The sequence below is a fragment of the Hyperoodon ampullatus genome (assembly GCF_949752795.1).
Source record: "Hyperoodon ampullatus genome assembly, chromosome: 19".
Taxonomy (NCBI): domain Eukaryota; kingdom Metazoa; phylum Chordata; class Mammalia; order Artiodactyla; family Ziphiidae; genus Hyperoodon; species Hyperoodon ampullatus.
The window spans coordinates 42,979,128-42,992,260 of record NC_136932.1 but is presented as its reverse complement, the minus strand read 5'-3'; the positions used below and the strand labels follow the sequence as shown (position 1 = coordinate 42,992,260).

The following is a 13,133-nucleotide window of genomic DNA, read 5'->3' as shown; positions in this document are numbered from 1 at the left end:
GTTCCATAGGAACCCTTCTCATTGCAGCTGAGGCTGGGCCACAGTGGTCCTTGGACAGTGAGCTGGGGATCCTAGGAAAGCAAGGACACGTTGAATCAGAGCAGTGGCGATACGGACCATAAAGTCACAAAGTGTGAAGAAGAAAAGAACTTAATTCTGCTTCTGGAAGGCGCTAAGTAACCAACTTTCTCTGAAGGACGGAGGCATCCTTGAGCAAGGTGGTGGGGAACTGGGAAAGAGACAGTCCACAGTAACATCTGACGAGGAAGCTAACAGGCTTGGGTCCCCAGGAAGGGCTCTTTCACAGGTTAAGTTCCTTCTTCTAGATGGTGGGAATGACTGGGGGATGCTTGACCCTTTTGGAAATTGAGACACTGAGAATGACAAAGGTAATGCAGTTAGCTCACACGGCAGTTGTGGAACTTGAAGAACTCAGATCGCAAAGCAGAGCCAGATCAAGAGAAGACCTTCTTAGGTCTTCCTTCTGTGTAGGGCTCCAAAGGGACTGTAGCTGCTTCCTTCCCTCTACAGGGTGATGGAATCATTTATACCTGAGCCCCTTTGGCCAGAGCAATGTCTTCACCAGAAATGAGAAGTCTGGTGACATAGCAAATTTCCAGCCTCGTCTTGTGTATGAAAGTATCTAGCTAAATGCCTGATACATGTATTAGTAACTTAACAAATTTCAGTTTCCTTTCTTCCTGCCCAACTCCACTGTTCATCTTTTACGTATCCAGGGTGGGTACGTCTCTGGGGAAACCACTAGGAAGCAGAGCTGGAGCTGGGGAGGGGTGAGGCAGTGCACTGCTGATTTCTATTACAAAACTCGTGGTACTCTTGGTGTTCGGGGTTTTTCCCCTTTTTTCTTTAACTATGTAGAGATATTTTTAAAAAACAAAAAATGGAAAAATGGAAATGAAATATTAATAGGAATAGCTGGTGAGATAACCACCAGCAGTGCAGACAGGCATTCCTTTTTTTTTTTTTCTTTTTGGCCGCACTGCGCGGCATGCGGGATCTTAGTTCCCTGACCAGGGATCGAACCCGTGCCCCCTGCAGTGGAAGCATGGACCACTGGATCACCGGACCACCGGGGAAGTCCCAGGCATTCCTTCTTGAGCTGCAAAAACCAAAGGGCACAGATTCTGCATTTGCTATAGAAAGCAGGCAGAGTCACTGGTTTCTGTTAGCATCTTCATTTGGGGTGGGTTGCTCATGGGGAAGTTTCTGCTTAGGATCCCTTCTCTGGATATCCAAAGTCAATACCACAAAGCTTAACACATACTTGCTATCTTTTTCAAGGTTATAATTATGACGATTTGCTTGCTACTTCTTACTGCCCTTTCTAGATAGACAGGGAATGGCAGGGCTAAGCATGACACCACTGAGCTTGCTACAAGCAGCAGCCTAAGGGTATTCCAGCCAAAAGCCTGACCATTTCTGCAGGAGGACAGGACCCCGGGGATGCTGCTGGAACCAGGGAGGTGAGAATGGCTGGAGCAAGCTCTGGAATGTGCTGGAGTGGGGAGGGTGGCCGCCTGGCCCCACAGGCTGATGTGCTTTCCTGCCCTGGCGTGAACGTGCCCCTGGCCTGGTAGTGCGCTGGCTCCCACCCTGTCTCCGACAGCTAGGAGCCAGGGCTGAGTGTCTGCCTTCCGCTAGATTCCATACAGGTGTGGGGGGCTCTGTGCATGCCCCATTGTTCCACAGCGCCCCCCCCCCCCAGCTGGGTGGCAATATGAATGGGCTGCAGCTATATTTAGAGTGAAACTCCTGGGGCTACCACAAAGGAGTGACTGCATCTTCAGGAGGGTGGGTGGGCGGGAAGGGGATAGGGGAGTGAAGCTATTTTCAGAACACATGTCATTGCTGGCTACAGAGCAAGACTGTGGCCATAATGCCGAGGGAAACAATAGCTGTGGCCAGAGGAAGAGCCTGTTATGTTTCAGGTGGGATGTTTGCAACTGCTCAGGAAACCTGACCCCGCCCGACAGCAGCACAAATCACAGCAAAGCCTCGTGGAGGCAGAGAGGAGGTGGGGATTCACAGGGCCAGGGCCAGGGTGAGGTGCCAAGAGGCCACGCCTCAAGCCCGGAGGAGGACGGTCAGTGACTGCTTTGCCCTGAGGGCCTGGTTGGGAAAGAAACACTCCTGACCAGTATCCCAGGCAAACCATGTACCCTGCCCTGGTCTCTGGACGCCTCTCAAGAACGGCAAGGGGAACGGAAAGAACTCGGGAGGAAAGCAGCAAGGTGGGCTCAACCAGCACAAGATGAAGAGCTGTCTCAGGCAACAGGCAAGGCCTGGGCTGAGCCGGAGAGTGCGGCCTCGAAGCCCTGGGTGGGCGGACTTGGCCCCCAGCATCCGAGGCCTGCCTGGGCGCCGAGGCTCCAGCTGCACAGGTCCTGAGAGCTGCCCACACCCCTTTTCTGACCTCCAGTCGGCCCCACTCACCAGCCTCTGTGCAACACCGGAAGCAGGGAGGGACAGGCTGCAGAGGGAGGCCAGGCCTCACCTCCCCCATCCCACAGATGAGCTTAGGCCCGGGGGTCTCGGTGGGAGCGGGGAAGTGGGGGTGTGGCTACGGCCCCAGATCTCATTTGGACTTTACAGCCAGCATGGGGGCCGGGAGGATTTTCTTCAACCCCACCTTCACATCCCCTTCCCCAAACACGTGTGGTTCCTGTTTTGCTGCATCTGTAAAAGGCGCTGGGAGCTGGGGACTTGCCTTACACCTCTCGGTTAACAGCCCTGGAGACCGATGGAGTTCGGAGCAGAGTAATTTACAGCCCATCTCTCCGATCTTAATTCACCCGATGCTCCTCTCTTCCTTATTGTATTAGTGTGACCCAGGTACCTGCCAACAATAATGGCCTCTCCAGCTAGGAGCCTCTCCCCCACTCCCAGGACAATTTATACCTTTTCCTTGGGATTTTCCCCCCTTAAATTAAACAAAAAGAGGGAAAATAAGAAGAGGTTAACATGGGTTTGGAGCACTGCAGCCCCGTGGTTCTGGGCAGGGAGCCAATGGCCCGAGGGCACACACATGTGTGTGCTCTCCCAGAAGGGCCTTCACCGGCCCTGTTTTACAGCCACCTCGGCACAGACTCCAGGGTTCACGCATATGGCCAGACAGATGTGTCTGGCTTACGTTCAAGGCTGGAAAATGAAGAATTATGGAAGTGAAGGGCCCCGGGCATTAAACAGGGGGTGGGGAGAAGGGAAGGGGGGAATTTCTTCTCTGCTGAGAAATCCTCCTGTGGCTGTGAGGCTGGAGGAAGAAGGCTGACAGGAGGCAGGGCCGCCAGCAGCGGTGCACGTGGGGCCTGTTCTTAAAGGGGCCACAGCAACCCCAGCCCGCAGCAGGCCATCGATGCCTGGCCTGAGCAGCCTGCTCCAAGGGAGCTGACAGGGAGAACCAGCTTCCGGGGCAGGAGCAGCTGCGGGCACCGGAAGTCAAGTCTCATACAAGGACTCTGTCAGGCACCTCCTGTCACTGGAGAGGCCGGGCTGAACACACTGCCTGAGACAAGGCCATGTCCCCTTGGTGCACGCTCCCACAGCATCTTGTACTTCCCTTTGGTCACAAGGCTCGCTCACACTTCAGATCACTGACTTCTCCACGCCAGTGGACACTCTGGGACGGGACTTTCTTGGTTCGCTCCCGTGTCCCCTCACCACCAGCCTGGTAGGTGCTCACCACCATTTACTAAATTGAGCGGAAGACACGGTCCCTGATTCCAAGGAGTTCACAGTACGGCGGGGGGAACAAGTCCAGAAATAAGTGTAATTTGAGATGTGATATACGTTCCACAAATGAGGTATAAATCAGTGCCACAGGAACACTGAGCAGAGAGATGAATTCCTCCTGGGGGGAATCCGGGAAGGCTTCACTGGGGAGATGGGGTTTCATCTGGGGACTGAAGGAAGAATAGAATTTCAACAGGTAACAGGAAATGTGGAGCAGAAAAAGGGTACTCGGGCTTGAGCGAACAGCAGGAACAAAGACGTGAGAGTGGGAAAGGGCAGAGCTGTCTGGGGACAGTGGGTAGGAAGGAGGGTTAGTGTTGTCCAGGCAGGAGGGCTGGAGTGTCTGGACAGGCACTTTGCGTGCACTGTCTTTCTGAGGGAGTTGCTGTTACCACTTTCATCTGACAGATGAGGAAACAGGCTCAGGGAAGTTAAATGATTTGCCCAATGTCATATAGCTCGTGAGGGCTCAGAGGGGATGGGAGAAGAGGTTGGGAAAACAGACTGGGAACAGACGAGAAAGCCCTAGATGCCATAGTAAGGAACCCGACTTTATTAGCCAAGCAAAGGCACTGATGATTCCTGACCAGGGGAGTGGCTCTTTTGGGGAGAGAAAGACGAAACCACGTTAAGATGCGTTGCAGGCAGGGAGCCTGGCACGCAGACCGTGTACCACACAACTCCAGGAGCTGCATTCACAGACTACAGGGGAAAGGGGACCCCCTGGACTTGTGCAATGCAGGGTTGCTGGCTACAATCCAGTCAGTACCTGGACCAGAACAGCAGTAGTGGCAATGGGGATGGAGAAGCGGGGGGAATAAATGAGTGAACAGATAGGATCTGATAAGAAATCAGGCATGAGGGGTTAAAAGCCAGTGAGGAACTTAAGATGATGCTCTCGCTACTACCATCTATGAACTCACTGAATGAAAATACTTGCTGAGGGCCAACTCCATGTGCTGAGACTAAGAAGTAAGAGAAAGGGAGGAGGAGACCAAGTAAAGAATGGTGGTGAGGAAGCCCAGGAGGGTGGTGTGGTCACCAGACAGAGAGGAGACGAAGGTCCTCGTGTGCGGAAGTGAGGCTGGAGAGAGGCGGCTTTGGGGTCCAAAGCTACAGGGAAGTCAAGTGTGATGAAGACCCGACAAAGGTACTTGGTGACCTCTGATGCAATCGCCTCTGTAACTGCTGGGCTGAGAGTCAAGAAATGGAGGTGGTAGTATGGATAGAACTTTTGGGAAGACTGATGGTGAGGAAGAAAAGAGCTACCGGACAGGAAGAGAGACAGCTTGCAGACGAAGCTTCGAGGGCCACGACAGAGGTTCACACAGACTGCGCGAGGGTGGAGGAGGCAGCCACACCACAACGGCAGTGATGCTGGCACAGGCTTAATTCCAACTGGTAGACTCATATGAACACGTCTAAAGGACCACGGGTCCCAACTGGTATCCATTCCCCTTTCCCGGGCAGGGCTCTGTCTGATGAGCGGTCAGCCTGCTATCAGACCACGGTGTGCCGTGCACTATGCTGGCTGCTTTACGTGCACTGGCTCCTGTGGGCCTCACAGCCATTCCAGGCGGTAGGTGCTGTCACCAGTTTCACTCTGCAGATGAGGAAACAGGTTGGGAGAAGTTAAACAATGTGCCCAAAGTCACAAGGCTAGTAAGTGGCGGAGCCCAGCCTGATCAGGTCGGCCTGACCACATGCACTACGCTCCATGCCAAAGGCCAGGGGTGGCTGAAGAGAGGGCTGAAAAGAGACATTCCTAAAGACGACTGACGCTTCCCCACGTATGCAGTTAGTCTGAAAGCAGGGAGCATGGCCGGCTCTTCCCCGTCTGCCCCGCGCCCTAGATGAGAAGAAGTGAGCTTACAGTGCAAGAGTCAGACCTGGGAGAGCCATAAGGAAAAGCCTGTTGGAAGTGAAGGTACGGGTCCACAAGAGGGCTGATGGTGCAGGAATCCTTACGTGGCGATCGAGTAGCTTCTCCCTAGGGTTTAGAGTGTGCTGTCCAGAGGGGCTCGGCCATTACGGTGGGAATCCAGACAAGCAGACTGTGGCCATGACACCGTCTCCCCCTGAGAATAGGTGTTCTCAACAGAGAATCCACGGCTTTTCCGAGAGTGTCTGGACAACGTTCAGGGGAACTCTGAAACCCCTGAAACTGTGTGAAAGGTTGCGTATGTGTGGTGTGTGTTCATAGATCATCACTGGGGGAGAAGTTTTCAGCAGATTCTGAGAAGAACCTGGCCCTGCTTGCAGCCCCGGAGGAGGGAGACTCCAGGCACCAAACCAGAATTTAGTGGCAGAGGAGGAAAACAGGTGGTGGAACCAGTGCGGACACTGCAAGACTTCCTGAGTGAGAGGGTCCTGCTCATCCCTACTCCCATCTCCCTCATGCCCTACACAGACCACCAGCCACACGGGAACCACCCTCCCCAGGCAGGCCCCACCTGGATCTTCTCTTGGCGACGCTGCTGCTCCGCTATCTTCCTGGCCAGAGCCAGCTTCTTGGCCCGAAGCTCTCTGATGTCATCCTCGCCCCCGCTGCCTTCAGCCTCCGAATCTTCCTCAAAGTCTTCAATCACCACGTCCTCTTCCTTTGCCGGTGGTGCAGGCCAGGGGAGAGAGGAGACTGTGAGCCCACAGCACAGACCAGACCCACCCTTCCGTCGTCCCGCCTGCGTCCCAATCCAGGCCTATCTGGACCATTCCACGCACAGGGCCCCAGGGTGTGTGCTTGCCCCAGCTCAGGCAGAGGCAGGTCGAGGGAAGCTGTCATCCTTCTCCCCCGGCAACTGCTCCCCTTGGCGCTCCAGGGCCCTCCTCTTACACACTCACAGATCCACACCCTATCTACTTCCATGCCCTTCACAGCCCTTCCTTCTTTGCACACACTCAAAATGTCAAACTTTGGGCCCATGTTCATTTTGAAATTCACCAAAGGGGAAAACAACAGATAAAGTTAAACCACCCAATATAAGTCTAATTCATGCTAGCAATCGGATAGGAATCATTCTGGCCAACAGCTGGGAGTTAGCCATGGAAGCTCCCTTGTCCCAGGCAGCATCAGGGAGCAGATGCTGTAGTTCAGCAGACCTTGCCCTGGTTTCTTTTTAAGACCACAGCCTGGCGGTGCGGGGGCTGGGGGCCCCATGATAGGAATTCACATGCCATGACCTTGCTCAGCTGCCCTCTGGGGGCCTGCACAGACTGGGAGATGGCTGGCTAGCTTAAGGAGTCTCCTGCCAGGCTGGTGGAGCCTTCCCCAGGGATGGCACCTCCCTGCTTGCAGCCTCAGCTCTTAGAAGCCACTACTCCCCGGGTGGTCCCAGGCTCCATTTCTCACTCTCTCACTTTTGGCCTTGGTCAGTAGAGAACATGCAGCTGCCCAAGAGAGCTTCCTTTGAGGGACAGGGTTAGCACGGGTAATAGGGGTTGACTTAGTAGGAGAAGATTCCTGGGTCTGAATGATAACTGGATGATAATAATGCCACTGATTATGACAATAACGGCTACCATTCACTGGGTGCTTATTACGAGGCCAGGTACCAGGCTAAGCATTTTTCATGCATTAACTCATGTAATACAATAGCCTGTACACAGATGCTATCATCATCCCTATTTTATAAATGAACAAACTGAGGTCTAGAGAGGTAAACAATTTGCTCAAGGTCACGAAGCTAGTACGTGGCAGAGCAGGGATTCAAACCTTGGTGAGTCTGATTCCCAAGTCTGTGCTCCCACCAAAAATACCAAGCAGCACGGGTGCGGTCCTGGGTCTAGACGGTAAGCTCAGACCCAGCCCTTTGCCAGGCCTCCCACGGACTCACAGGGATCCTGCTCCATACAGACTCTCTCTCCTCTAACTGTCCACCTCAAGGATATTCTGAAGGACTCTCTGCGGAAAGTGGTTTAGCAAGAGTGTGTGAGCCGGTGATGCTCTGTCTTAGGAGTAGAATCTAGGGGTGGGAAGACAGGTGTTCTGGGAGCATCCTTAAGGAAATGGATTCTGTTCTGCTCATGAAGAATGATGTCTGAAGAAACAGGAGGCTCCTCTCCCAATCAGCTCAAGGGACTCAGTCTTGCAGTTAGGAGAGATGAGATCTCGGGATGGCGCCAGAACTGCCACTATCCTTAGAGGTCTCCGGGGTCTGGGATGCTGTCCACAGTCACCACTCATCTGACAACGCGCAGGCTCTAGTGTCGCAGGGCCCACTTCCAGAGAGGCCCAGGCCGTGGGAAGGAGGAAGACTCTCTCTGCACATTTACTTCCTGTTCGTGGGGTTAACCTGGACCAGAGTGAGTGGAGTAGGGTCCCTGGCTGGTCTGTGGGGGACACTGCCCCTGCCTGCTCTGACCAGGGATACACGGGGTTATCATGGGGCTTGGACTGAGCCTGACTGAGGTCAAAAGAGGGTCAGCGAGGCTTGTCTGAGGTTGGCTCAGCTCTCATAGCAAACGAGGAAGTGTAGGGTTGTGAAATTACACAGACCAGGGTGAGCAGGGTTTCCCAGGGGCCACTAACATAACGGAACCCAGGAGGCTCGTGGGAAAAGGAAGAAGTGGGCAGCATGGCATGGGTCACAACCTTTGTCTGGTCAATAAGCCTAAGAAGGAGGGAGAGAGCGTGGCGCAGCCAAGATCTGGGACCGAGAGCTGGTCTGTTCCTTGTGAGAGTGGAGGAGCCCCTCCCTCTGGGCACCGCCTGCTTCCCTGGATTTGGCCCTGCAGGCTCCTTGGGCCAGGGGACATCTCTTGCAGCAACCCTGGAGAGCCAGCTTGCTCACCTTCTACCGCCCGCCTCAGCCTTGAAGCGCGGGTGAGAGAGCTGATCAGGGCGCTGCCCCACCCACGCTTCCCTACACGGTGCCCAGGGCTTGGGTGGCACTGCGCTGTCCTGCCTGAAGCCTGGACACCTCGATGGCTTTAGCAACCCCACTGTCTCCTCCCATATTGACAGCTCATTCTTTCCCGTTACTCCCTGCCCAGGTTTCATCTGGAGAGTCTGGAATCATGGGCTCAGCTCTACCCCTGGAACCACCTCTATCCTGTGTCATCAGGGGTGGGGTGGGGTTCTCCAGCTCTTCTAATGAAGCCCGTCCAAGATTTTGCTGTTCTGAAGACTCTGAACCAAAGGTGGCCACTCTATCACTGCTTCAGATCACCAACGACAGCTTCCAGCTGACATCTGGCTTCCCTGGCCTGCTGCTGATTTCATCCCCACACTCCACCCTGCTCCACCAGGCGCTTGAGACCGCTGCAGGCCAAATGACTGTGTTGGCCTACGGGTGACCTGGCCTCTGGCTACAGCCGCTTGCGTCCCTTCCTTGAGTCCCATGTTCTTTCCCACCTAAGTCCCCTCTGTCTATAATACCGTGAGGCAAAAAGAAGGAAAGAGTCAACCAGCAGGCAAAGCGAGCTCTGTGTGCACACACACCCAGACACCCACACCCAGACACACAGCAGGGCAGCTGGCAGCAACAGTGAGCACGGTAAACGCACACAGGCACCGGCACCGTCCACACTCACATTTGCTCAGAACCCACAGACAGCGGGGAAGCTGGCAGCAGTGTTCCACTTACACTGACACACAAACCCACCGTGCACAGAACCACAGTAACGATCACCCCCAGAAAGATACATACATGTACGGCAAGGCAAATGTCAGCGGGGTTTGGCAGGGGTGGGCACTCAGGCTGGCATGAGCGCGCACACACGCGCATGCACACACACACACACACACACACACAGTCTGGAGTGAAGCAAGGGCTACAGGAACAACCAAGGGCAAACAAACAAGAGGAGAATTCCTTAATCACATCAGGATGTGCAGGAGGGAGGGTGGGAGGGAGCAACGGAGGGAGGGTAGGCCAGGGAGGGGGTGATTTTCCACACGGGGCCAGCAATGTCAGCTCTTCCTGTACGTGTGCTGGAGGCTGCAGTTCAGGCCTGTGCTGCACTGAGCTCCACACATCCATAAACTTGATCCTCGGCCTGAACCCTAACACGCCCCCCCAACTCCCTTTCCTAAGCCTCCAGAGCTGCACATTATTAAACTCTTTCTTTCCCTCCCTTCTCCTCCACTGCAACATTAAAAAGAAGCATCTGGAACTCGTAGCAGAGCGAGATGGGGGCACCGGGGTGGGACTGGCAGGAAGGGGCACCAGCAGAGTGCACTCGTGAGAAGCTGGCTGGTCACGCCAACATCGCCACCGCTCTGCGTGGTTATAAATAACCAGGGGGAGAGGCCCAAGCCCGGGCAGAGCAGCGCTGGGGGGGTGGGGGAGCCTTCCTTCGGCCACAGCGGGCTCTTCCCGCATTGTACCTCATCTTCCAGTTGTTTTCCCTCTTGGCTTCCCATTTCCTTTCCCATGGTGTCTGGGACGGGTGCCACTGACACATATTTTCCACCCTTGAATGCCAGCAGAGGCTCTTCTTGTCCACAAAGGGCTTCCAGAAAATACTTCAGCACTGTGACCCTTTTGCAGTCGGCTGCAATAACCTACAGAGCGAGAGGGAGAAGAAAAACAGCATTTTCTGAAAGGGAAGATGAGAGACTTTGTTTGTTGGCTGCGGGGCACACGAGAAATGTGTCCACTGGGCAGGGAAGGCGGAGAGAGTGAGCGGGAGTGCATGCGTGTGAGGTGAGGAGGGCCAAGACCCTCTGAAGGAAGACAGCACCATCTCCCCTGAGGTCACCTCTGGGGAAGCAGACAACCCCAGGACCCATGACAGGTGTCCCCTGGGGTTTCGCCTTTCTTGTGATCAAGTCCTGATCTGAAAAAAGAATAAATTAAGTCTTCCAAGTTTGGTATCTAGCTGACAGAAGGAAGGGTGGCATGTAAAATATTGGCTGTCACGGAACATAGCTCTCTGGTACCCTCACTGCTGCTCTCCATTCTTCCCCCAGCTCCCCTCTTGCCAGACTCCCAAGAGGAGAACTTTCAGCCTGAGTGTGAAATGAATGATGAGAGCTTTCTTGGCTGTTTCATTTCACTCAGGTCATTTTGGGTTTCCCATGACAGGTTCCTGCCCCACCTAAGAGCTTCTTACACTGAAGAGACTGGGGTCCGGCAGGAAATTATTGTCAGGAGAAGGGAGACAGGCAAAGCAGGTGTGTGTGTGTGTGGGGGTTTCACCAACTCTGCTCCTCCAGGGGTTTAGGCCATCCTGCTCCCATGTGGCCACGTCAGCACATAAGCCAGTGCTGTCAGAGAAGCTGGGGCTGATTTAGCTGAAATGAAATTCAGTATCTTGAGCAATCATCAAATTTGTAAGTGGCTCAGAGAAAGTTTCCATAGTCACCCTGTCTGGGGTCCTTCTCCTGCGAGACCTGCAAACCCACCTGCTTTGCACCTTCTCATGCCCCACTCTTCGTCCCTGGTCTCTGGGGTCCCCTCCCTTCTGGGAGGGCGCTCACCAAGGGAGAACAGGGGCCCATTTGACCTGGAGCTCACAAGTGGTGAAGGCCTCTCCCATAGGGGAACACTTCAGTGGCCAGATATGTCACAGGGTGGCAGCCCCTCCATCATCACTGACTCTAGCCCCTGTCCCCCCACCCCCAAACCCCATGCTTCCCATCCTGTCACATGACAGGGACTTCCCTGGCTGTAGCACACAGTAAAGTAACTAACTTGGAGACTGTCTTTGATTGCTTGCCCTTTGTTTCACAGGTGCATCTGTTACCGCCCTCGCCTGGATGATAACTCCACTGGTGGCAGAGACTACATCTCATACTCCCCTGGCAGGGGCCGCTAAGGACAAGCAGGGCACCCAGGAGGTTTGCAGTAAGCGCTGACAGGCACAGGGAAGCTCGGCTGGGTATCAGAGGGGGCAGATGAGACCGGTGCGACCCAAGTCCTCCAGGAGACGTGGAAACGAGCTCCCCTCTGGCAGCTGGCTGGCCAGGGAATGTGCAGCACACAACTGTCAACCCTGCGCCCCATGACTCCGTCCTCTGCCACCTCTCCCAACCTCGGAGTGGACTCCCCGCCTTGCCCCACCAATGGCCTTGATAACAACTGAGGCCTGAATCGCAGGCTAAGTACCTCGACCACCTGAGAGGCTAAGCCAAAAGGTGCTCAGCTACCCAGCAAAGGCTTAGGAAAGGACAGCTGTCTTGAGCTTGGGGTGCCTGCCCAGTGCTGTGCTTAAAAGGAGGAAAGAAGCACTTGCTGGGCCAGGGCAGGTAACCATGGGTTCCATCGCGTGTATTCAAACATGTGATGAGGAAGGCTAGAAATACAGAAGCAGGGGCTAAAAGGCATTAAAGAACAGAGCTGAAATGAGTAATAGCCTGGCAGGCAGCACGCACAGTGGCCTCCCTGCATCCCCAGCCTCTCACTTGCAGAGGAAACTTCTGCATTTCCACAAGACTGCCAGTTTCCTCTCAGTGGTCTAATTTTAACCACCTTGTCGTTACAGTGTGTGTCAGCCACCTGACCCCACTGTGACCTCTGACCTTATGCCCCAGTTACTGCTTGCACTATGGAGAATTATGTAATGGGTCCAGGACTTTCCTTTTCGGTGTGAGGCTGCTGTCACTGAACGGAGAGGAGGTGGGGGTTGAGGGGTGAGAGGAGGACACAGGAAAACCTCACAGTGGTCCCTGGCACCACCTGGATGGTGAGAGGTACGCTGGCACTCCTGCTGAGTGAGTGTGCTGCAGAAATCTGCCCAGGAGACGAGTGTGCCCATGGGTGTGTGTGCTGACAGGCGGGCAGAATTCCTGCTGTTAGGGCATGGGCTGCATGGCATGCTGAGTGGCTCAGGAAGAAAGTGTGATTTCTGGCCAAGGGGGAGAAAGGCCACATGTGTGGACGTGGGTCTCCTGGAGACGGGGATTTCCAGGGCACAGCAGGACCCAGGGATGCAGACATCCTGAACCTGCCTGCGGCACATCCTCAGAGGATCTGGGGGAGCTGTTATTCACGTGGACACCAAAACAAAAAGGAGTGCCACCTCCCTCCCCGGGCCCCTGCCCCCTATTTTAGTTTTCACTCTGGAAGGAAGGAACCTGATTTCCGGGGGATTTTGTCCGCTATGGCCATCAGTTCTTCCCTGAGGGCAAAGGGACTCCTGGATGATTCTCAAAAGGGCTTTGATCCAGCGGGGTCTCTGAGTGGGGTGTAGAAAAGAATTCTACATGTTTGGAGAGAAAAGTCACCCAGCCTCTTGGAAGAGTGTCCTCGCCTTTGCAATCCAACTAGCAAGGAGGATAGCCGACGTTGTATGGTCTCCTTAGGTTTCAAAGTGCACAGTGGAGTGAGGAATGGGGTTTGAGCTACTGAGGAGATGCGGGGACTGAGGGGCAGAAAGTCTAGGGCTTGTCCGGGGCACAGAGAAACCCTCGGTCTCCAGCCGGCTGGCCTGTCTGCTGA

The 13,133-nt window shown here is 54.5% G+C and overlaps 1 protein-coding gene across 1 annotated transcript in view; it reads right to left on the bottom strand.

The window, feature by feature from the left end:
• The window catches only part of SMG6 (SMG6 nonsense mediated mRNA decay factor), a 229,655-nt gene that overhangs the window by 10,499 nt on the left and 206,023 nt on the right, over positions 1–13,133 (bottom strand). The window contains exons 14-15 of the mRNA XM_079725665.1: positions 10,079–10,255; positions 6,204–6,350 (exon numbers count right to left, since the gene is read on the bottom strand). Of these exons, the coding sequence (XP_079581791.1) occupies positions 6,204–6,350; positions 10,079–10,255 (324 nt within the window). The remainder of the gene's footprint in view (positions 1–6,203; positions 6,351–10,078; positions 10,256–13,133) is intronic.